We start from the raw sequence: 27,151 nt of genomic DNA on the forward strand, positions 1-27,151 counted from the left end.
AACTGAACCAGAACGCAGATACTGCGTAAATCATAGCAGGCTTGGCATTTAAATATTTTTACAACACGGACAACAGTACGCCCAACTGTCATTTAAGGTAAGAATTTTTATTTTTCTTTGTGTTAAAAAAAGAGTATGAACTTTGAATACAGAACATCACTGAATGGGGAGTTGGGCTAAGGCTTTTTGAAACTGGTCATATAAAAATCTATGCAAACACATTTAAGTATATAAATTAAAACTTGTAATTTGTTAACAAAAACTCTTGATGAGTCCATGTTGCTATTAGTTTACGAGTACTTTAGACATAAAACTTCTTCTCATCCAGAGAATCAGGTCTAAAGGTTCTTCACAAAATTAAGGACGAGCACTATGTATTGAAATTGAAGACACTAGAAAAGCAAAAGTAAATCGATTAAAATTACTAAGCATGCTTAAATAGTAAATAACAAAGATACCACTCTGTTAGATGTGCATATAAAAAAAAGAGTGTAACATTAAGGAAGTCGTCGACACCAATTGACTAGGGATTACCTATCCTTATTCAAGCTAGAATACTACATACTTAACCAAAAATCGTTGCCTAATTTTTCTTGAACAATTAGAGGCGTTCAACCTTATGCTTTTTTTTTTTATATTTATGGCATGTTACAGAATACTGAGTAACTTGATCAATATTTACAATACGTGATTTGTGCAACCATGTATCACATTTATGTCTTATTTTAGTGCATGCAATAACAGGTATGATAGTCAACTTTCCTTACTAATGTAACAATATAACTTCATCATCTGCATATGGTGTTTTGTCTATCAGTCATTCGATACGCAAGGGCATGCTCTTCGTATGAGCAGTTTTTAACAACTTTGCTTAAATAATGCATAAAATTTTTTTGCTTTACAATTATTTAACAAAAACATTTTGAAGCTTCTAACTTCTTAATGTTTGGGGCCAGTCCTTTTTCCTTTATACCAAACTAAACTTTGACACGTGCGAACAAGAGTTGACATTGCATATGATATCAAATAATTACAAAATAGTTACATCGACACACTGTATTGTGAGACTAACATAACTAAGATTTGAGCCTACAATGAAGCTATTAATTTCACTACACTCTGCTTAGTTAAAATAATCTAACTGTGTCTCGGGACTGGCCTTCACCACAGTTAAAATGCCTCCCATATACCCGTAATATAGCAAAAAATTGCAGAATCGCTCCGAAACAATTATGGGGAAAACTAATGAAGCTAACAGTCAAATTATTGATAACAAACCCATTCGAGGCTGTAAATACCTTTCATTTAAAAATTTAATTCTATTATTGAGGAATTTAACACTTTTTTACCAACGTTTTTTCTCGCTTCTAATATACGCACCATGTTGACATTCGGAACTCTCATATTAAATGCACTGAGTTAGAGTTAACTCCCGTATTTTCTTTAATAAACAGAATATATTGCAGATTTCCAATGAAAATGTTCACGTACTTGTATTGTCGTTTTTTACGTTTATCCATGCAAATGTGATATTGTGGAAACATAATCTAATAAAGAGCCTTCCGTGATTTAGCGGGAATGTAATGTGCATGCGCAAGATTGTAAAATCCAAAAAATCCAATTGATTTCCGGATTTTTTTAAACGGAATTTTCGTTGATTATTAATTAACAAAGCTTGACTGAAAAAAAAAATGGAAATCTTCAAGTACCAATGATATCTAAAATATATTAAACAAAAGACAGCACTCTTCCGATTTCTCGGCAAGCCCCGAAATTCGAGTCATTTTTTTTTTAATATATTAGTATAGATGAAAGGTTTCGGATAGACTCGCAACTTTTAGAATACATCTTATAACAACGCAGCACTGTTAAGGCTTACTATGAAAATATCAGCAGATTTAAAAGGTTAATAAAATAATACATATATTATTTCAAAATATGTATTTAAAGTTATTTTATCATATATGTAAAGAAAAAGTACACACTCTAAAAAATAATTACATGCCGAATCAAAACAAGCGTAGTAAATTTATTTTTATAACAATTGTTTTATGATTATGTTCTGTTCATTTATGAAATGCATTTTCTCATGTTAAAAAATTGATTGAGCCGCCTCTCTCTACACACAATATGCATCAAAGTTCATGGTATGACGTCATATCGACAAGTGTATCGTTGGTTTAAGATACTTCAGTAGAATTTAAATTGTGCACTTGAATGTTGTGTTTGAAATGTAACTTAAGGCGGAGGAAATTGTCTGCAAATATAAAACATGTTTGATTTTAAACCAGCTGACAATAGTATCCGGAATGAAAAAAATACTCAATTCATTCCTCAATAATCTTACAGAATTTACAGAATTGATTTAAAAAACCTTTTGAAGAAGAAAAGGTCATACAGTTTCGTCATAGTTTGAACATCTTTTTCTGATTTTAAGTTCTATTCATCGATCTTACAAGATTAAAAATATTTACCTCTCAGGTAAAAGTACCTCATGAATATACAAAACAGCACGTATGATATGTAAGGATGGAATAGTATATATTTTTTTTTACTTAAATTAAAAAAAAAATAGTTTTAAATAAGTTTTCCGGTTGAGTTTTTCTTTGTTACGTCAATCAATAAAAAATCATTAAGTTCATTTCATATCATTTAATAAAACATTTTCAAATCGTAAAATATGACGTGTCATTTATCAAAAATGTAAATAAAGTGAATTAAGTGGCGCATGTGAACACAAAACAACAACAACAGCAACATTTTCAAAATGGATGCGCGTTCAGCTGATGAAGAGCTATTTAAATATTAAATGGATAAGTATATAGTTGAAATCTAAAACTGCTAATTTGTAAACAAAAGGAAAATACATACGATGACTTGCGATGCAATTGGGGGGGGGGGGGGGGGGATCGACGTTTAACATAGAAATATATGGAGTAAACCTTTCAAAATCTTCTTCTCAAAAACGTATCAGCCAGTAAGACTGAAACATGTGTGGAAGCATCCTCGGGTAGAGTCAATTCAAAGTTGTGAAATCATGACCCCCGGGGTAATGGTGGGGCCACAATGGGGGGGGGGGGGGGGGGGGGGGCTCACAGTTTTACATAGAAATGTATAGAGCACATCTTACAAAGTCTTCCTCTAAAGAACTAATCAGCCAGGAAAGCAGAAACTTGTGTGGAAGCTTCCCAGGTAGTTAAGATTTAAAGTTGTGAAAAGCATGATCCCTAGGGTAGGGTGGGGCCACAATGAAGGGTCGAAGTTTTACATAGAAAAATATTGAGTAAATCTTTAAAAATCTTCTTCTCAAAAACTAATCAGCCAGAAAAGCTGACACTTGTGTGGAAGTATCCTCAGGTAGTGTAGATTCAGAGTTGTGAAATTCATGATCCTCAGGGGATAGGGTTGGGCAGCAATGTGGAGTCAAAGCTTTACATAGAAATATATAGAGTAAATCTTTAAGATCAATTCTATGTAAGAATCAAAAATTTATAAAAGGGTCTGGCCACGCATAGTCATCAATTGTCCATATATTTCAAACATGGACACACCTTCGTGTAAAATTAAAAACCAACTAAAAGTTGGTTGCTAGGGGTAACCGTTGCCATACTTATCGAGGCTAAAGATGGGAAAATAGCAAAACTTACCTACTTTGGAGCCATATTCGAAGGTTTTGCCCACTAATGTAAACTATCAAAGACACAAAACAGCTTTCTTCTATTTTCAATTATTGAATTATATCATAAAAGCGATGGAGAAACCAATACTTTTAATATGTTACCATGGAAACAGTTACGTATTTTTGGAATCAGTTTTTTGCGATTTTTTTTAATAAGCCGAAATGGTAAACTGTTAAATTTTTACATCCATATTATTGTCCATACTATATATATTTCATTATGAAAACAAATCGGAAAAACTGAGAAATTGAAAATGATTCTGATATTCATTAATTCTCGATTTTAGGATTTTTTTTTGCAATTGTATTAGTTGGAATTTGTAAAAATATATCTAAATTTTCCTTATATACCACAAAAAGTGTTGTTGCTATGGAAAATTAAGTTGCGTAAAAAATCACACAGAAATTCTTACTTTTCGAAAAGTCCATAGCAACGGGAGTTATTTTGAGAAAATTTCAGATTTTTTTAAAGTGTCATTAAAGTTCAGGACTTACTTAATTTTTTCCTACCATTTGATTTTATATATTTATTCATAATAAGTGAATAATATTAATTCAAAGATGCCTAAAAATATTATAATTTTCCTTATTTTTGAGCTTGTTACCATAGCAACAGTTCTCAATTTTCATATTTAAATTTTAATTGCAGAATCATAATATTGTTTACCAAAAAAAATCCAAGATTTGCATTTCTTATTCAAATTAAATGAAGTAAACAAATTCTAAAATTACTGTTTAGTACCCATGGAAACGCTAAAAAAAATATGCGGTTCTCCATGAATTTTTTTCTTTCTTTTGAAAAATGACATTCTACCCTGGAAACCCCAAGTTCCGCACATTCTCACAATATGTTCTCAAATTAGCATTCATATGCCATTTTTACATTTTACCCTCGGTTACCATAGCAACAGGACCACAAAGCAACAAACAAATGGTATTAGGCTTTTTTACTCACCAAAGTCTATTCAATTCGCAGCAATGTTAAGGCGTCCCGAAGCTAAAATACGACTGCAAAACGATATTATTTGAATCATCGCAAAAATTCTTTGACCGGGGGTATTTCTTAAAATTTATGTTACATTTATTGACATCGATGTTACACATTTTATTTGATGCATTTTTATGACGTCATATGTACTTTGTAATCACGTGACGGGCGAATCCTAATATTGCAAATGATCTATTTAAATCGCATCGGCGCAGGTGATTAATGACATTAAATTATACACATTTTTAAGAAAAATCCTTTGTTAAGTCATATACTTTGAAGTTATTGCTTGGGAAAGAAATAGATACTTCGTTTATGGAAGATATTGTTGAAACATTCCACAAAATCATCAAAATAATGCACATTTTTACTAATCGAAAGCGATTTACAAAAAAAATGGGGTAAATCTGTAGGTTTCCCAAGCACGATTCACATTGGTACGTATATTATCTACCAATTTTACGTAAAATATTCTAAAATTGTGTTGATCTTTCACCTGCGCCAAGCTGGTTTTTACATGCATTAAAATTTCTTCATTCGGTTGTTTACATTTAGCAGGGAGAATCTCCAAACCATCAGTTTATAAATAGTCTTAAATATTTAAAACGAAGCTTTAAAACTGCCGATTATTTGATACTGGTTTTTAATATAAATGAATTCTGCACGTCTTGCATAAACGGCAGCATCAATGTAAAGGAAACTTGCAGTATTATACTGGTTTTTAACGTTAAGGATGACGTTTACTCAGAATGAAAAAAAAATCCACTGATGATAATGAAAAACCAACTATTGTGTGTTATAGACCTTTTATTGTAGTGTTATTTTTCATTTTTAAAAAAAGTAGGTCAATGACCTACTTTTTTAGTTAATGTCCATTGTATATTTTTGGAAAATTAAAGGAAAATCACTGAAAATTTTATACTATGATTGAGATTTTCTTAATTGTGAAAATAATACAAATTGCTCAACACTTTTGAAAATGAAATACAATTCATGAATGACAGTGACACTAAATACATACAAAGCATTAAGTTTTCCTTCACAATTTTTATAAATATTCCAGTCCGAATTTCCTCTATCACTTTTCAAATTCCTACCCATTTTTGATTCAATTTTACAAAAAATTGAATGATGATAATACAAAAACATTTATAGTATTAAACTACTTATATTGATCTTATTCTGTTGGCATATAATTAATATGAGGTCAATGATCAAAATTTTGAGATATGGTGTCTTTTCTCGTTTTTAAGCATATTTCAATATTTTTTAAATTCATGCCATACGGTAATTATATTGCATAAATGAGGTAAAACTACCAGAAAATATGCAAAATTATAAAGACTAAAATATAAAATCTTAGCTTTTAATATTAGAGTACTTCCAAAAATGTTTTAGCAGAAAACAAAATCTGCAAAATTTAGTCCGAATTTCCTCTGTTTGGCTAAAAGTCTATTTTTGTTTTGGCATAATTCCATAATATAGTAGAAATATCGAATGTTATGTCAATAATAATTCATTTCACAGATACTTTTTGTATTTAGAACAAATTTTACTAATGACATTGAACTTTATAACAATCCGAATTCGAGAACTCAAACCCTGAGTAAACAACACCCTTAAGATACATTCCCTGAGAACTATCGACAGGAATGCAGATCGTGACGTCAAAGTTAATTATGACGTCATATTGTGTGTAGTACAGACAAGTGACTTTCTACATATCGCTGACAAATCAATCGGGAAGCCTTAACATACCCGCGTTGTCAAGTCTGAATAAAATCCGTGACTATGCGTTGCCACCGAATTTTAATTCTTACAGTGAATTGATCTTAAAAATCTTCTTCTTAGAAACTAGTCACCCAGGGAAGATGAAACTTGGGTGGAAGCATCCTCTGGTAATGAAGATTTAAACTTCTGAAAATCATGACCCCCGGAGGTAGGGTGGAGCCACAATGGGGTGGGGGGTATCGAAATTTAACATTGAAATATATGGAGTAAATCTTTAAAAATCTTCTTCTCAAAAACTAATCAGACAGGAAAACTGACACTTGTGTGGAAGCATCTTCGAGTAGTGTCATCTCAAAGTTGTGAAAATCATGACCCCCGGAGTAGGGTGGGGCCACAATGTGGGATCAAAGCTTAACATAGAAATATATAGAGTAAATCTTACAAAGTCTTCCTCTAAAGAACTAATTAGCCAGGAAAGCTTAAACTTGTGTGGAAGCATCCTCAGGTAGTGAAGATTTAAAGTTGTGAAAAGCATGATCCCTAGGTTAGGGTGGGGCCACAATAGAGGGTCGAATTTTACATAGGAATATGTAGAGTAAATCTTTAAAAATCTTCTCAGAAACTAATCAGCTAGGAAAGCTGACACTTGTGTGGAAGTATTCTCAGGTAGTGTAGATTCATAGTTGTGAAATTCATGATCCTCAGGCGGTAGGGCTGGGCAACAATTTGGAGTCAAAGCTTTACATAGAAATATATTGAGTAATTCTTTAAGAATTTTCTGCTCAGAAACTAATCAGCCTGGAAAGGCTACACTTGTTTGGAAACATCCTCAGGTAATGTAGAATCAAAGTTGTGAAAATCATGATCCTCTTGTGGTAGGATTGGCCACCATCGGGGGTGGGGGATGGGTCTAAGTTTTACATAGGAATATAAAGAGAAAATCCTTAAAAATCATCTTCTCAAAAGCTAATCAGCCACAAAAGCTGACACTTGTGTGGAAGTATCCTTAGGTAGTGTAGATTCAAAGTTGTGACATTCACGATCCCCAGGGGTAGGGATGGGCTACAAAGGGAAGTCAAAGCTTCACATAGGAAATTAAGAGTAAATCTTTAAAAGTTTTCTTCTCAGAAACTAATTAGCCAGGAAAGCAGACACTTGTTTGGAAGCATCTTCAGGTAGTGTAGATTCACAGTTGAGAAATTACACCCCTGGGAGTAGGGTTGGGCCACGATGGGGGGGGGGGGGGGTTCCAGTTTTACATAGGAATATGTAGAGTAATTTTTAAAAAGTTTTCTTCTCAGAAACTAATCAGCCGGATGATTCGCTCTAATTGTTAAGACTTTGGCCCCAATACAATTCTTCGGCCTCACAAGAAGGTTCAGAGTTTGATGTAGGGTTATATCCCATATATAAACAATTCTTAAGGATCTTTTCGAGAACTGAAATACTCAACATGTGATATGACTATAAAATCATCTTATTATAAAAGGGACTAATGATTACAAACAAAGAATATACAGGGGGAAAATGGACTTTATTTATACAGGATCTACATGTATTATTGTACATTGTCCAGATAGTTTGTATTATGACTCCATTAAGCTGATTTTATCATACCTATTGTTCCTCAGGTGAGCGATGTGGCCCATGGGCCTCTTGTTAATAGTTTTGCAAAAGACCGATATTTAGAACCTTCAGTAACATATTGATGTCCAAATATTTTATAATGTCAGCGGTTACCTTATATTGTGACCAAAGAAAAAATTAAATTCAAATAAATGTTCTCGTCATTTTTGATTTTTATGCATTTTTGTTTTTGTTTTTTTTTTGTTTTTTTGTTTTTTTGATGAGCAGATTTATTATTTTAACAAATGTTGACAGGCTACTTTTCTTGTGAGTTTTCTTTAAATTTTTCAACACATTGTCAACAATGGTTCACTTTATCATATATCATTTTTGTTTTTATAATGTCAGTTAGTTCTTTGTACTCGTCATGTTTTAATTGTAAAATCAGAAATACCAAACCCGTTTTCAAATAGTTTTTTTTCAATTTGATTGTTTTTTTCTGTATTTCAAACGAAGTATAATATTTATTATTTATGCTATTTCCTTATGTCTACCGACACTTCCATTAATTTAAAATTTACGTTTAAAAGTTCAAATCATTTCAAAATTGTAGGGCATATTGACTCGTTGCACACATCAAGATCGGTGATTCTCTAAACTGAAATTAAGCACAAAAAAGTAAAAAAAATTTTTCTTAAAAAACCGTACTTTTAATAAAAGGCAGAATATTTTGCCTTTAGTAACTATAAGGGTAATCATAGCCCATTTACGCATATATATGTCTCCATTTAAGCCTTTTTAAGGGACAGAATATTATTAAATTATTTTTTTTAAAGTTTTATTCTAATATTTTCAAACACATATTTTATGTTTCAGGTTTTTAAATAATGGCTCAATCGAAGTATGAATCAAAAAAGGAGACCACGAACTTTGCTCGTATAGCACGGCTTATCCTGGGTCCCTGTACTGATGTACTGCGTGATGTACTCAAGAAAGAGATCCGCCCTTCCGACTTGCCCAAACTAGTACAGACATATTTAGCAAAACTACCAAAACAAAAGAAGTGTCCAATCACCAAAGAACAGGAGAATCTCATAAACAAAGCTAATTACTCAGACTTTGATGTCACATTGCTTTATTTTTTGCTACGCAATATATCTAACATTCCGCCGCATAAAAACCAATGGGGAAATGCTCCTAGTCCAGGTGATAGTAGTGTATCAGCAAAGATAGAAATGATTCGTTTGATAAGAAATGAATTTGGACATAGCTCGGAATTCTCAATCTTAGACAATGACTTCCAAAATAAATGGCAAGAGATTTTTGACATAGTTCGAAATTTAGAGACTTACGTAGGGGGTGAAACTATCTGTCAGAATGCGGTAAAGTCAATCAAAATCTGTTCAATGGATCCTGACCAGAGCATAAAATACACCAAAGAACTGATTGAACTGAATAAAAAAATTAACCATATATCAGGTATTTCATTTGCTTTAAATATGTTGAACGCCCAATTTTCAAGAAATAAATCCATTAAAATCGTTTGACTAGATCAATTTTACTCGCAATGTCACTTGATTTTGACAGAAGAAGTCGAGATTATTCAAAAGACGATTATTCCTTGGAATGTTAAAGGTAAGGATACTGAAAGATTTACATGTGATGCACGTGTACTACATACAATTCTGCTATAGTTGCAGAGGATAGTTTTTACTTTAGTTGAGTAAATTTAAATCAGATAGTGTTCATATATATGATGTAATTTTTGTTGGATTTTTAGATCTGCTAAAATTGTTTTACATGCAGTGGACACATGGCCCTTACTCTGATGACTTCTAAAACACTTCAGATTAAAACAAGTACAATTACATATAGCACTAAATAGAATAGCCTAGGACGATATCAATATTTTTGTTAAGAATTGCCACATTCACGGGTCTAGCATTACACTCCAGTCCCGAGCAACAGTCAATACTACCACATGATTTGTAGCTTAATGCCTACTCCTGCAAATAATCACGAGCTAAGGTGGGGGTGTCAATCACATTCTTTTCCAATTGCAACTTCTCGGGTCTTTCCAGCAGGCTCGGAAAATCACCTGTTTTTGGTGCTAGAACCTGTAATGTATTAACATTACCGGATGTTAAATTTTATACAAAATGGAGTCGCTACCCATTAAAATAAGTATCATTCGGCTAGACGGCCTTCTAAGTCGCTTCTGTGTTATATTTTAGGATATATCATTTACTTTAATGAAATCAAGCTTACATCTCAACAGATTGTAAAATGTGTTGTATTTATATCAAGTTTTACAAAAGGGGGGTTGTCATGGACGCCTAGGTAAAACATTCGAGGTGTTTTTCCGAGCCTGCCGGAAAGGCCCGAGAAGTTGCTATTGCTTTTTTTCGAGTGACAATTCGTGTTCTGAACTCACTGTTTTTTTCAAGCACGAAACCGAAAGTGAAACTTTTGACCACAGTTTCGCATTTTCATTTCAAACCTGATAAAAAAGTGCTACTAGTACTAAATTGTCATATATCAATGAGCTCCTTTATCCACAAAATGAATGCAGTAAATATTTCTGCGATTTATACCCCTCAAAGAACCAGTCAAACCTTAGGTTCTCCTTTTATATTAAAATGTCGTGCGAAACTATCCCTTGTCACCTATCTTGAAAGTTGACAAAACAATCTTATCTAACCTCTACCTTGTATCCTGCAAATAGGCTCTATTCTATCCTATCCTATCCCATATTATCCATATTAAAGAATAAGTGTGAAAGAAACCGAAATTAAATAAAATGACAATTGTATCAACGAATTACCGATTAATGGAAGAATGAAAATGTGTTAATAATACATAAAACCGAAAATCTACGTAACTTATTTACCTTCCCATTGGTAGTCATCTTTTTGCTCTGTTGACGCCATGGCGTGATAGTTTTAACTGCAGATATTCAGCTTAATTTGTCGAAGATAGCTCGTTGCATGCGTAAAATTGATATCATATTGTGGAATAAACATAAATGTCTCGAAGTATAAGCTATATTTTGGCTCGGGTCGAAAGCGTGAGGAGGGTTTTATCCCGCCTAAATATAGGCCACTTCATATAGTTCAAGACAGTAACCATGTATTTTATATTAATGACCCTAATATGTGATGTTATATATTTATTTATTACCTAAATGTGTCTGAAAAAACTTTTTTTTTTCCTACGTATTTTTATGTTAAACTTTGAACCCCGCCTGTGGCCCCAGTTTTATTCTGAGGTAACGATTTTTACAATTTAGAACCTTCACGTGAAAAAAAGTAATGTACATGTTGAAACTTTTTAAATCCGGATGTTGTGTATTCCAGCATGCTGTCCAATCCGGTGCCATTTTTTAGGCCCTTGACATTATCATATCATTTTTCTTTTTAAAAATGTTGTGCAATCCGGATCTTGTTTATTCCGGCCGTAATGAAAAAGAAAACGACTGCTTATAATTATTTAGAGTTATCTCCTGTAGTCTGGCAAATTATCGATCGATCAGCCTTTTGCGCAATAATTAATGATCAATTATCGACCAATTTCTATGGTCTTGCTATTGATTTAAACAATTGTGAATATAGATCAAAACTAGCACCTCATTTAAGTGTATACCGTTAAGTCTTGTTATAAATGCCGATATCGTTTGTTATCCCTGTTGTATGGCTACACGTAGAGTTGCAAATTATTCTGTCAAAATGCGCTTTTTTTTTCAATTTTGATTTATATAAATATTTATCCATCGTTTCCTTCATCGATACAGTTTTCGTCATTAGGTATTTCAGCCACACGAAGATTTGTTTGAAAATGTAATTCCATTGTATGTATTCCGTTATGAATTTATTGTTTTCCAAAATAATGAAACGACTGTCAAACGTTGAATTATATTCATTGATGGCCGGGTTTTTTTTTATTTTACGCATTATGTTTTAAATAAATGATTTGATCCAATGTTAACCAATATATTTAAAACTAGACTCGTGTTGCTATGGCAACAAAAAGGTCTTCTGTTCCTCATGTATTAATCTGGACAAAAAAATCCAGTAATCTTGTAAACAGAAAATGGATATAATATATACATTACATTGTCTTTCCTCAAAGTTTGGATGTTTAAGTTTTTGTTAGCTTTAATATGTCGTTGAAAAAAAGTTTTTGTCTCGGGACCGGAAACGAACAAACGGGATTGATTTAAGAAATGGAAAGTAGATATTTTAGTACATTTAACTAGGGCACGTTACTGTTCATCACATTGAGTAAAATGTTTAAAAAAGTTAAAAGTTAAAAAAAAAATTCTATCGCTTGAACGCTTCGAGTAATAACCAGAAGTGACGTACGGCCAAATGAAACCCGTTAAACACATGTTCAATCAATGTCAATTATTTATATAAGTTTTGTTTCTTGATCTATCACAGTTTCTGAGATCTTGTGGATACTTTGTTTTTAAAAAAGATGGCTGCCTGACATATTTGAGATGTCTCACCAGGTTGAACTTTTTTTTACCATGTGTAGATGACCTTTTGTAGCGAGCGCAGCGAGGCGGCGCGAAGCGCCGCTCGCGTAGCGAGCTCCATAGACAACCTGTACGAACAGAGGAAATTCGAGTTGAAATCTGCACATTGTTCAAAGACAATTCTGTGGACCCGCGTGGAAAAGTTCTACATATCCCAGTAATCCTTTGCGGTGCATAGCAACATGGTGGAACATGAAGTGTTTCTACGGAAAATTCTTACCTCTAAATCGCATACATCATTTTCATTTAACAATAAAAAATCCCTCTTAAACATTAAAGTAAACAACACATAAGCTTACGTAAAAAATGTACCTATCTGAACTTTTTCTGACATATGCCGTCATTTCCTTCCCCGAATTTGTCCGACTATATACGAAAATTGTCGAGCGCAAGAGAAAGTTTACTATGACGTCACAAAGATCTCCCGCGATACATTTAGAGGTGGATCAAGCTTCTGTACTGGATGTAACATGTAGGAAGTACTCAGTATCAGTGTTAACGGCGACTCTTTGGCTGATTAGTTTTGTTTTGATAATTTTTTTGCTCAGTTAATACAAATGCAAGTTCCATGCTAAATTTATTGTCGTACTGATCCAATCATATATGCATATGTTAGGTAGGTGACAAAACATTATTAAAAAGAAAAGTCTAATCATTATTAGATCTACGTGCAGCCACGTCATTTTGTTATAAATAAATAAAAGAAAAGAATTAAACTGTTAAAATATCTACATGTATTTGTTATATAGTTGCATATGAGGTCAAACCTTTCAATAATATTGAATATCTCACACTAAAAAAGGGGTGAGGGCACATGTCTACAACACTTATATAGCGTACAAAAATTAAAAAAGATTAAAAACAAAATTGATGTCACAGATGAAAATACTAGTAATTAAAACACATGTTACAACAAGGAACAAAATGAGAAATAACACAGACATACAATTTATTGTTTACTGATTGTAATGATCATTATTAAAAGATAAGGAAAAGATAAAACATAATTGTATTTACATAAAAAAACGGCTTTTTGTTTATCAAAATATTTTAATAAGTCTGTTTAACATTTTATTAATGCTCAGTGGTAGTTTAAGTGAATAAGCCTACGAAGGGGCCATTGGAATAAAAGTTTGATAACTTCGGGTTCCTTGCGGTAATGACAATTTTCGAGACAAAAGCCAAATTTAAGTTTTTTGGTTAGGGCAAGTCCAACGGTTGTTTTATAAAACAAAAAATAACAATGATGACAAATGTGTGGCTCCTTCGATCTGCCTCGCCCCAACGGTCACACCGTAAAACATATTATTTCTATAGCTAAACTGTTACTATGCTAAATAACCAAAATATTTTTTAAAAATCAAAATTTGGTGTACTTCCTGTGACGACCGGAAGTTACGCCGGATAAAACAAAATAGTGTTAACACATGTACATACATAGGTCTATCATCCCACAAAGTATGGTTGTTCAAGTCGTTACCGTTTTGAGATCTCTTCGAAATAAGGTTTTTAGTCTCGGGACAGGAAACGGACAAACGGAAGTGCTCAGTGAAAATTCAATTTATTATTTCTTGTTTACTTGCCTATCTTACATTATTATTTATCAAAGTAACTGAAACTAAATTATGAAAGGAGTTGAACGGATAAATAGCTTGATTTATTTGAACTTTTCCGGTGTGGACCGGAATTGACGATCGAAAAAATGTATCTGGTTAAACACACCTTCAATCAAATGCCTATCATCCGTGAAAGTTTAGTGCTTTGATCACTTTTACTGTCTGAGATCTCGTGGGTACAAAACGTGTTTTAAAAAAGCTACCTGAGATAATTGAGATATCTCACCGGAAGTAGAATTTTTTTGTTGATATAACATCTTACTGATAACCTATGTATAGATTTTTACTTATTTATTTTTAATATTGAAAAGAAATTTAATGCGTAAAAATAATTATTTTTGAAAGACTTCCGGTGACGACCGGAAGTTATGCCGAACAAAACAAAATATTTTAAACACATTTACAGCTATAGGTCTATCATCCCACAAAGTTTGGATGTCCAAGTGCTTGCCGATTCTGAGATCTCGAGGGAACAAGGTTTTTTGACGCGGGACAGGAAACGGACGACCGGAAATGAATTTTGAAAAAAAAAAAAAACCTCGAGATATTATCATTCTCTATCATCCCTGAAAATTTCAAGGAAATTTATCAAGCCATCTATGAGAAATTCTGCCGACAAAAAAGGGGAAAAAAAAGAAAAAGAAAGAAAAAACATTACAATCACTATAAGGTCTTCCGTTGAAAACGGAAGACCTTAAAAACCTTACAATCACTATAAGGTCTTCCGTTGGAAACACGAAAAAAAATAATAACTAGATTCGATCTCGTTGCGAGCAACGAGTGGGTCTTCCGTTCGATTTTTGAATAGATTAGATTAAACTTATCGATTCAAAGATAAAATCGTAGATCTAAGCGAACAATAGAGAAAATTTTTTTGCGGCACTCGGGGCTTGAACCTGGGTAGCCTGGGCCATGTCCACGACTATATCGACTACTCGGACTCTCGCTTCAGAACTTTGACCCTTAATTTCTCGAGAATGCCTTCATCGATTGTAAAACAAAATACATATTCTGAATCAGTAAGAGGGTCACTATAAGGTGAAAAAATTAAAAAAAAAAAATATTTAAAAAAAAAAAAGTCGAAAAATCAATTTTTCAAAATTCCTTCCGTTGACGACCGGAAGTGACGGCAGACATTCTTGACCGCGGTGCGGCAGGAAAACGGTGGATCTATGATCTCTGAAAATTTCAGCCCTATATCTTAACTCGTTTTTGAGAGACAGACAAAATGGACTTTAAAAAATCGTTTATTGACGTAAACTTCCGACCGGAAGTGAATTTTGAAAAAAATGTCACGGGGGTTCAAACTTCATATAACGAGGCATTATCAGTGAAAAAAAGAAGGAAATCGAATCAGCCATTTCCGAGAAATCGCCTGCACAAAATGTGTAAGGAAAAAAAGAATAATAATAATAAAATTGAAAAAGAAACAATAGAATAATAGAAGGGTCTTCCGCTGAAGACGGAAGACCCTAATAATAACTAAACTCTTGTTGCTATAGCAACAAAAAGGTCTTCCGTTCCTCATGTATTAATCTGTACAAAAAGTCCATTTCTTTTGTAAACAGAAAATGGATATAACATATACTGTAAAGGAATTCAAAAGAAATAAAAAAAAACAAAAAGACAAAATGTCAATTTTTGAGTACTTTCTGTGACGACCAGAAGTTACGCCGGATCAAACAGAACATAGTAAACATATTTTCATACATTGTTTTGTCTTTCCTTGAAGTTTTGATGTTCAAGTTTTTGTAAGTTATAATATCTCTTTGAAAAAAGGTTTTTAGTCTCGGTACCGAAAACGAACAAACGGAAGTGATTTTAAAAATTTAAAGTAGATATTTTAGTACATTTACCTACGGTACGTTTCTGTTCATCAAATTAAGTAAAATATTGAAACAAATCTAAAGTTTAAAAAAAACTTCTATTCCTTGAACGCTTCAAGTGAGAACCGGAAAGTATGACCAATTGGAATCCGTTAAACACATGTTCAATCAAATGTTAATTATACATATAAATTTTGTTTCTTGATCTCTCACAGTTTCTGAGATCGTGTGGGTACTTTGTTTTTTAAAAAGAAGGCTAACTGAGATATTTCAGATGTCTCACCGGAAGTAGAACTTTTTGTTGTTTATTTATAATGTGTATATGACCTTTTGTATTTCTATAGCTTAAATGTTACTTCCATGCTAATAAACCAAATATTTAAAAAAAATCAAAATTGGGTGTACTTCCTGTAACGACCGGAAGTTACGCCGGATAAAACAAACTAATGTGAACCCATGTACATACATAAATCTATAATCCCACAATGTTTGGTTGTTCAAATTGTTACCGTTTTAAGATCTCGTCGAAATATTTTTTGAAACACATTTTGTACAAACCAGTTCTCAGAAACTATAAGTGATCAAAACACAAAACGTTCATGGATGATAGACATTTTATTGAAGATATGTTTAACTGGTTTCATTTTGTCTTCCGTCACTTCCGGTCCACACAAGAAGATTTCAAATAAATCGATCTTTTTATCAGTTTAACTGTTTTCTTTTGATGTTTTTTTTAATTAACAATTATGTACAAAAGGCAAAAAATATTTAATACAATTTACACTGCGGACTTCCGTTTGTCCGTTTCCTGTCAAGAGACAAAAAACCTCTTTGTGGGGCGATAGACCTATGTTTGTATATGTGTTTATATTATTCTGTTTTGTTCGGCGTAACTTCCGGTCGTCACCGGAAGCACTTCAAAAATAACTACTTTTACGCATTAAATTTTTTTGCCATAGAATAGATATATAAGTATAAATCTATACATACGTTATCAATGCAATGTTATATCAACAAAAATATACTACTTCCGGTGAGATATCTCAGGGTTTTTCTTAAGTACTTCCGCTGACGACCGGAAGTTACGACGAACAAAACAAAAGTGTTTAAACACATCTACAACTATCATCCCAAAAAGTTTGGATGTTCAAGTCTTTACCATTTTTGAGATCTCGATGTGACAAGCTTTTCGTCGCGGGACAGGAACCGGACGAACGGAAATGAATTTAGAAAAACTCAAATCTCAAACTTCTAGATCTTTGTCATTTCAATAATCACTAAAAATTTTAGGAAAATCTATCCAGACATCTCTGAGATATTCACGATACAAAAAGGGGAAACGAAATAATAAGAAAGAAAGAAGAAAAACCTAACAATAACTATAAGGTCTTCCGTTGAAAACGGAAGACCTTAATAAAAAGAAACATTACAATCACTATAAGGTCTTCCGTTGGAAACGGAAGACCTTAAAAAGAAACATTACAATCACTATAAGGTCTTCCGTTGGAAACGGAAGACCTTAATAAGAAACATTAGAATCACTATAAGGTATTCTGTTGTAACGGAAGACCTTAATAAGAAACAATACAATCACTATAAGGTCTTCCATTGGAAACGGAAGACCTTAAAAACATTACAATCACTATAAGGTATTCCGTTGTAACGGAAGACCTTAATAAGAAACAATACAATCACTATAAGGTCTTCCGTTGGAAACGGAAGACCTTAAAAATATTACAATCAATATAAGGTCTTCCGTTGTAAACGGAGGACCTTAACTAGACTCTTGTTGCTATAGCAACACAAATGTCTTCCGTTCCTCACGTTTAAATCTGTACTAAAAACCATTTCTCTTGTAAACAGAAAATGGATATAATATATACTGTACAGGAATTCCCAAGAAATGACAAAAGAAAAAGACAAAAAGTCAATTTCTCAGTACTTTTTGTGACGACCGAAAGTTTTGCTGGATCCTACAGAACATAGTAAACTATTTTTATACATTATTTTGTCTTTCCTCAACGTTAGGATGTTCACAATTTTGTTAGTTATAATATCTTGTTAAGAAAAGGTTTTTGTAGGTTTTTGTCTCGGGACCGGAAATGAACAAACGAAAGTGATTTGAGAAAGTAAAAGTAGATATTTAAGTGCATTCACCTACGCTTCGTTACTGTTCATCAAATTGAAAATAAAATGTTTTAAAATATAAAGTAAAAAAATTAAAACTTCTATTGCTTGAACGCTTCGAGTGAGAACCGGAAGTGACGTACGATCAAATAAAACACTTAAAAGACATGTTTAATCAAATGTCCATTACCCACATATATTTTGTGTCTGATCTCTCACAGTTTCTGAGATCTTGTTGGTACTTTGTTTTTATAAAATAAAGCTACTTGAGATTTTTGAGATGTCTTACCGGAAGTAGAACTTTTTTTGTTTTTTTACCATGCATTTGTAGATGACCTTTCGTATTTCTATTGCTAAAATGTTACGTCCATGCTAATTAACCAAAATATATTAAAAAGACAAAATTGAATGTACTTCCTGTGACGACCGGAAGTAACGCCGAATAAAACAAAATAATGTTAACACATGTACATACAAAAGTTTATCATCCCACAAAGTTTGTCTGTTCAAGTCGTTACCGTTTTTGAGATATCGTTGAATAAGATTTTTTGTCTCGGGACAGGAAATGGAATAACGGAAGTGCTCAATGTAATTTATTTAATATTTCTTGTATACTTGCTCATTGTACAATATTGTTCATTTATCTAACTTAAAATATCAAAGGAAAACAGTTAAACTGATAAACAGTTCGAATTCTTTGAACCTTTCCGGTGTGGACCAGAAGCGAAGGAAGACAAAATGAAACCGGTTAAACACAATTTCAAACAAATGTCTGTCATCCAATAAAGTTTCGTGTCTTGATCGCTTATAGTTTCTGAGATCTCACGGGTACAAAATGTGTTTTAAAAAAGATACCTGAGATGATTGAGATATCTCACCGGAAGTAGAATTTTTTTGTTGATTTAACATTGGATAGATAACTTATGTATAGATTTATACTTAAATATTTAATTAATGGAAAATGAATTTAATGCGTGAAATAACTATTTTTGAAGTGCTTCCGGTGACGACCGGAAGTTACAACGAACAAAATAAAATAGTTTAAACACATCTACATACACAGGTCTATCACCAGACAGAGTTTCGATGTGTAAGTATTAGTCAATTCTAAGATCTCGAGGGAACAAGGTTTTTTGATGCGGGACAGGAAACGGACGACCAGAAATAAATTTTAAAAAAATGAGGAAAAAAACCTAGAAATATTACCATTCTCTATCAGTCCTGAAAATTTCACGAAAATCTATCAAGCCATCTCTGAGAAATTCTGCCGACAATAAAGGGGGGAACAAAGAAAGAAAAAGCACTACAATCACTATAAGGTATTTCGTTGGAAACGGAAGACCTTAATAAAAAGAAACATCACAATCACTATAAGGTCTTCCGTTGGAAACGGAAGACCTTAACTAGACTCTTGTTGCTATAGCAACAAAAAGGTCTTCCGTTCCTCATGTATTAATCTGCACAAAAAATCCAGTTGACTTGTAAACAGAAAATGGATATAATATATACATTTTGTCTTTCCTCAAAGTTTGGATGTTCAAGTTTTTGTTAGTTATAATATCTCTTTGAAAAAAGGTTTTGTCTCGGGACTGGAAACAAACAAACGGAAGTGATTTAAGGAATGGAAAGTAGATATTTTCGTTCATTTACATATGGTACGTTACTATTCATCACATTGAGTAAAATGTTTAAAAAAAATGTTAAAAGTTCAAATAAAAAAATCTATTGCTTGAACGCTTCGAGTAATAACCGGAAGTGACGTACGACAAAATGAAACCCGTTAAACACATGTTCAATTAATGTCCATTTTCTATTAAAGTTTTGTGTCTTGATCTATCACAGTTTCTGAGATCTTGTGGGTACTTTGTTTTTAAAAAAAGAAGGATTCCTGAGATATTTGAGATGTTTCACCGGCAGTAGAACTTTTTGTTGTTTATATACAATGTGTATATGACCTTTGGTATTTCTATAGCTTAAATGTTACTTCCATGCTAATTAACCAAATATTTTTTTTAAAAATCACAATTGGGTGTACTTCCTGTGACGACCGGAAGTAACGCCGGATAAAACTAAATAATGTGAACCCATGTATATACATAGATCTATCATCCCACAAAGTTTGGTTGTTCAAGTCTTCACCATTTTTGAGATCTCGTCGAAATAAGGATTTTTGTCTCGGGACAGGAAACGGGCAAACGGAAGTGCTAAATGAAAATTTAATTTGTTATTTACTTGTTTACTTGCCTTTTTTACATTATTATTTATCGAAATAGCTAAAACTATCGAGTGAAAACAGTTAAACAGATAAACAGCTTGAATTGATTGAATTTTTTCGGTGTAAAGTGACGGACGACAAAATAAAACTGTTTAAACATATCTTCAATCAAATGTCTATCATCCATGAAAGTTTCGTGCCTTGATCACTTATAGTTTTTGAGATATTGCGGGTACAAAATATGTTTTTAAAAAGCTTACTGAGATAATCGAGATATTTCACCGGAAGTAGATTTTTTTTGTTTATTTAACATTGCATAGATGACATATGTAAGGAATTATACAAATATCTTTATTCTACCAAAAATTTATTAAATAGGTAAAAATAACAAAAGACTGAAGTGCTTCCGGTGACGACCGGAAGCTACGCTGAACAAAACAATAATGTTTAAAGTAAGGTTTGCGGCTTGCATTTTTTAGAGGTTGTACCACAGTTACATACCATTTTGTTTGCTATACTAAAGTATTTTTTTTCTCATGAAATTCAAATGAATTTTGCCCCTCCCGTTTTATAACTACAAAAGGTCAACGTTCATGATTTCCAATTTTCATTTTGATGAAATGTAAACAATTTCGGGAAAATATGTACATTTTATATGTGACTATTATGGTGGTTATTAATGCTTAAAATGTTCGAAAATAATATCACTATCAATATCATGATCGACCTTTATTAATTCCTGATGAACTGTCTAAAAATAGAATAAAATGCAACAAAAGTCTTCATTTTGGACTACTATTATGTAAACGAAAACATCTTATTTGAAACCTTTCCAAATCCACCGATTTCAGGAAAAACGTATCTTAGAATATGTGTAATCGCATGTTTCTAAAACACTATTCAAAACCATATGATGCGGATTTCGTTTTCGGGGAAATTGATAAAATGCTTGTGTCCTCTTATTTTTTCATTGAAACTAAAAAAAAACCGCGAAATATAAAAAAACTTGCAATCAATTATGACGTCATATAAATTTTGACGTCATAACTGAAATAAAGGGTAGTTGGTGTTACGTCACAATGAAAATGTTTGAGTCATCTCCCTGTAACCGCAAACCTTACCTTAAACACATCTACAACTAAAGGTCTATCATCCCTCATAGTTTGGATTTTGAAGTCTTAACCGTTTCTGAGATCTAGAGGTGACAAGGTTTTTTGAAAAAAACGCTTTGAGATATTATCACTCTCTATTAGTCCTGAAAATTTCAAGAAAATCTATCCAGCAATCTCTGAGAAATCTTGTGGACAAAAAAAGGAAAAAAAAATAGAAACACTACAATCACTATAATGTCTTCCGTTGGAAAGAATAAAGATTTATATATATATAAAGGGTGGGGATCTTAACCTTTTTCAAGATATTTGGGCACTTTCTATTTGAGGGGGGATCAGGACCACCAACGGGGCCAATGACCTACATACCATGTGATGCCCTCTGACACAAGGGGTGAGGATGTTAACCGTTTTCAAGATATTTTGGTACTTCCTGTTTCAGGGGAGTCAGGCCACCCCCGGGGCCAATGACCTACATACCGTTTGATTCCCCTTTGACACAAGAAAAAAAAATATATATAGTTTAGGGGTGGGGATCTTAACCGTTTCAAGTTATTTGTTCACTTCCTGTTTGAGAGGGTCAGGACCACCCCCGGGGCTCATGACCTACATACCATGTGATTCCCCTTAACACAAGGAACAAGAATATATATGGTTTAGGGGTGGGAATCTTGACCGTTTTCAAGATATGTGTGCACTTCCTGTTTGAAGGGGAATCAGGACCGCCCTCGGGGCCAGTGACCCACATACCATTTGATATCCCATGACACAAGGTTTAGGGGTGTGGATCTTAACCGTTTTCAAGATATTTGTGAATTTCCTGTATGGGGGAGGTCAGGACCATCCCTTGGGCCCATGACCTACATACCATTTGATTCCCCTTAACACATGGAACAAGAATATATATGGTTTAGGGCTCAGAATTCTAACAATTTCTGATATATATGGTCATTTCCAATTCATGTGGGATGGGAATGACCCCAGTGGTCAGATCTAATAAACCTTATTTTTTGCCCGAAACAGTCAATATATGATTCCAAAAACCCTATACTATTACCTTTGTCCATTTTACAGTTAAAACCATTTACAATAGAGTCTACAATGTTTCCCATCAGGTCCAATGTTTGACCCAACGACCTTTAGACTTCCCCAGAAAAGTGGGTGGACAACCCCAAATGAGAAAAATCAAACCAGGTTGCACATCTAAATATGCAGGCCTATCGTATCCTAGAGTTTTGTACAATTATTTGTAGAATCAGCGAGAGAAACGCGACAGACAAATTCAAAGCGGGAAAGAAGAAAAAGAAGAAGTAGATCATTCTCGTTGCGAGGAACGAGTTGGTCTTCCTTCCGATTTTTGAGTAGATTAGATTCAATTCATTCTTTTAAAGATAAAATCGTAAATCTAAGCAAAAAATGAGTGAAGAATTTGTGCTGCACGCGAGGCTTGAACCCGGGTCCCCTGGGTAATGTCCACGACTCTATTGACTGAGCTATTTGGACTCTCGCTTCAGGACTTCGATGCATAATTTTTCGAGAATGCCATGATCGATTTTAAAAAAAATTACATATTCTGAATCAGTAAAAACGTCTATATCAACTATTAAAATATGAAAAGGAAATATTTAAAAAAGGCGGAAAATTCAATTTTTTAAATTTCTTTCCGGTGACAACCGGAGGTGACGGCGGATATTCTCTTGCACCAGAAAAACGGTAGGTTTATCATCTCTAAAAATTTCTGCCCAATATCTTAACTCGTTTTTGAGAAACCAGATAGACAAAATTGACTTTTTAAAAATCGTCTACACAAGATCGGCAAGAAAAAAAATAACTAGACACGATCTCGTTGCGATCAACGAATGGGACTTCCGTTTGATTATGAATAAATGATAGGGTTAAATCAAAATGATGACATTTGGTACGAGCTTCCTCTTAAACCAATTTTTGGACCTACACTGCAATATTGAGATTTCCGGAAGAGGTCATTTTAAATCTCTGCAACGCGTTGTCCGATTTATTAACGATTTTTATCTCACCGGAAGTAGAATAAGCTCATTTATATACGTATTTAAAATTGTATACTTAACATATACAATATTTTATAATGTTAAATTCATTCCATGTAAAATAAAAAGCTAAGGGAAAAATTATAAGTTTTGAGGTGCTTCTAGTTACAACCGGAAGAGACGACGAATAAAACTAAATAATGCAAACATGCATACATATATAGAGCTAGGATCCCAGAATGTTTAATTGTTCAAGTCGTCACCGCTTTTGAGATCTCATGGAGTCAATGTTTTTTGTTAATCGACATGGAAACTGACAAACGGAAATGCTTAATGAAAATTTAATTTAGTATTTCTTGAACATTTGACAGCTGTACTTTACTGTTTATTAATTTTACTAAATTTGTCTAGACTACTTGTGAACTTTATATCCAATATACATCTTTTGTTTCTGAAAGAAAAGTTTTAAAAACTCATTTGTAAGAAAGTACTCATTTATGATTCCAAATCTTTAATATGCTGATAGCTCTTATGATAATTATTCACTGTGCAAAGCGAGATAACTGTTCAAATTGACTTTTTTGAATTGTGATTAAGTTATCATTTTCATGCCCTTAAAACCCCTATAAGGAGTCAAATAGTAGACCATAAATTTTGAACTATTCTCTTTATTCTAAACAATAAACTGAAAAGATTCTAAAAATCGGATGAAAAATAAAAAAAAAGTTACAGCCAGAGGGCTGGTTTCAATATTGACCCTTCCACATCCTTTATTTTTTAATTTTTTTTTCACGAACCTTTTCCGGTTTCCGCATAAGGTCCTTAATTTTAATTATGTTTGTACATATTTAGCAAAACAAAATAAGTGTCCAATCATCAACGAACAGGAGATTCTCATAAACAAAGTCAATTAATCAGACTTTGGTGTCACATTGCTATATTTTTTGCTACGCAATATCTCTAACATTCAGCTGCATAAAAACCAATGGGGAAATGCTCCTAGTCCAGGTGGTAATAGTGGATCAGCAAACATAGAATTTGTTCGTTTGATAAGAAATGAATTTGGTCTCAATCTCAGATGATTCTCAATTTCAGACAATGACTTCAAAAATAAATGACAAGAGATATTTGCAGAGTTCGGAATTTAGAGGCTTACGTAGAGAGTTCAACTAACTGTTAGAATGCGGTTAAGTCAATCAAAATTTGTTCAATGGATCCTGACCAGACCATAAAATACACCAACGAACTGATCGAACTGAATATAAAAATAACGATATATCATGTATTTTATTTGCTTTGATATGTTGCAAGCCTAATTTTCAAGAAAACTATCTTTAAAAAATCGTTTGATTAGAGCAATTTTACTCACGATTTTACTTTGTTTTGACAGGAGAAGTCGAGAATAATTAAAAAACCATTATTCCTTGGAATGTTAAAGGTAAGGATACTAAAAGATTTACATGTGATGTACGTGTACATATAATTCTGCTATAGTTGCAGAGGATAGTTTTTACTTTAGTCGAGTAAATGTGAATCAGATAGTGTTCATATATATGATGTAATTTTTGTTACTAAAATTGTATTACATGCAGTGGACACATAGCCCTGACTCTGATGACTTTTAAAACATTTCAGAATAAAACAAGTATGATTACATATAGCACTAAATAGAATAGCCTAGGACGATCTCAAAGTTTTCTTTTAAAAATTGGCTTTTTCAACATTTTCACAGGTCTAGCATTACGCTCCAGTCCCGAAAAACTGCCATAACTGCCACGGGACTTGTACATTAATGTTTATACATGCAAATGGTATCCAATTAAATGAAAAATTTTTCCCACAGTTTTGCATTTTCATTCCAAATCTGAAAAAAAGTGTTGTAGTCTGTCCCAAGATATTTATGCAACACATTTGAACGATTTAAAAAAAAATACACATACCTGTGAAAGAAGTACACTTGTAAGAGTTAAAAGTGATAATTTCCAAGATAATTTCGTTGACACATTATCAACTGTCACTCAGAAAAATTCACAGGAGCGAAAACAGATTCCTTACGGAGATTTATAATGGGGAATGTTGACATCTTTACTCCATTCGGAATACACTTGGGATACATCGCGCAATTTTTCAACGTTATCATCCGGGCTTGCTGCAATACAAAATCTCCGTAGACATCACATTTTTTAGCATTGTATTGAAACCTGATACGCTGACAGGGGCGTTTCGACTGAAAAATCTTGGAAACTTTTTACACTTTTGAATGAACATCGTTTGAACCCTGAGGTAATTATAAATATCAAGCAATTAAGCAAAACATGAATCCAAGATATCATGGGACAGACTATACCAATACTAAAGTGTAATATATCAATGAGCTCCTTTATCCACAAAATGAAAGGAGTAGATATTCGAGCAATTTATACCCCTCAAATAACCAGCCAAACCTAGGGTTCTCCCTTTATTTTAAAACGGTGTGCGAAACTATCCCCTGCCACCTATCAAAATTACAAAATCCCATCCCCTTGGTATAAACCAATGTCCATACATAAACTCGCAAAAGCTTTAAATGCCTAAAGAAAGAAAACACCAGAACTTTATGTGTTATTTTCTGTTTAATTTGCAGATGAAAGTTATCTAAAATTAATATTGAAAAAAACAATATTCATTTCTATGAGTAGAAAAATGAATATGCTTAGAGTTATAATCAGTATCTTCCATTTACAAATGTCCTCATAATCCGAAATTCTCTACACGAAATAAGTGATGACCAGCTGTCTGATTTGTGGTAGATCTATATATAGGCCTTTTAGCATAGCAGCTCAAGTGTATTCTAAATATTCATTTTAAAAGGATTTTGACACGATTCGAGATCAACAATTTTATTTTTAATGTATAAAATGGTTTATCGGTGCATTTTAAAATTTTAAATGATTGACCAAAATATTGAAAGTTAAAGTTAAATTACAAGCGATATACACAGGTATGAATTGGTTGTTATGTAAACGAAGCTCGAGTCTTATAGTTGTTTACAAAAAATGTAATAAAGATAATTATTTCTAGACAAAATGATATGAAAAAAACAATTTAAACTAATTCAGTATCTTCATAAATACTATTATCAACAAAAGAAAGACACATTTGATTGAAACTTACACCAATACAACACATATGTAAAAATCAGAATATTCGAACTTTGTTAACAAAACAAAGAATTATGAACTCTGTATCTTGCTTATAACTTGATATTTGACTTTCAAATTTTGAAATAGCAGGATAAACTTCTATATTTTTCAGTATAAACATTGAAAATGGAAAAATAAAATTTGAAATTTTAAGTCAAATCGTGTCCAAGTCCCTTTAAGTGTAAATACTTACGAGGCTACTTAGGATATTGAAACTAGTTTTTACCATCATAAAAAATTACCATTTTGAGCCATGCAGTATTAAATTATATAGATGCAGTAATTAAAAAAATGTTATATTATTTGTTTATGTTGATTAAATTACAATGATAATGAAATTACTCATATTCCACATATTTTGGTTTTAAAAAACCCTGATATTTCTGTTTATTTTCGAAGGGTTAACATATTCAGAAAACCTAATTCAAATTCTTATTGCAGCCCAGAATGATAAGGAAGTATCAACATGGAAAGAAGAAGATGTTCTTTTCGTCGAAAGTCACAACTTCCAATCTATGCTAGATCAAGTCAAAGAACAACCATATGTAACGTTGGTAGGTGTCCCAGGT

The 27,151-nt window shown here is 32.8% G+C and overlaps 1 protein-coding gene across 1 annotated transcript; it reads left to right on the forward strand.

Annotated features, from left to right (window-relative positions):
- LOC128169982 (uncharacterized) lies at nucleotides 1-27,151 on the forward strand. The gene is made up of 5 exons (XM_052835990.1): nucleotides 1-97; nucleotides 8,841-9,443; nucleotides 9,552-9,599; nucleotides 24,791-24,838; nucleotides 27,024-27,151. Exons 2-4 carry the CDS (start codon nucleotides 8,852-8,854, stop codon nucleotides 24,808-24,810), a joined length of 660 nt encoding a protein of 219 aa, XP_052691950.1. The 5' UTR covers nucleotides 1-97; nucleotides 8,841-8,851; the 3' UTR covers nucleotides 24,811-24,838; nucleotides 27,024-27,151.

The sequence above is a fragment of the Crassostrea angulata genome, unplaced genomic scaffold (genome assembly GCF_025612915.1).
Source record: "Crassostrea angulata isolate pt1a10 unplaced genomic scaffold, ASM2561291v2 HiC_scaffold_272, whole genome shotgun sequence".
Taxonomy (NCBI): domain Eukaryota; kingdom Metazoa; phylum Mollusca; class Bivalvia; order Ostreida; family Ostreidae; genus Magallana; species Magallana angulata.

Bases quoted from the DNA above. Each gene is read 5' to 3' on its own strand.
- LOC128169982 (XM_052835990.1), top strand. From the start codon at position 8,852: ATGGCTCAATCGAAGTATGAATCAAAAAAGGAGACCACGAACTTTGCT. The intron at 9,444-9,551 runs GTATTTCATTTG...TGATTTTGACAG, and splicing joins AAAAATTAACCATATATCAG to AAGAAGTCGAGATTATTCAA. The intron at 9,600-24,790 runs GTAAGGATACTG...TTGTTTTGACAG, and splicing joins TATTCCTTGGAATGTTAAAG to GAGAAGTCGAGAATAATTAA.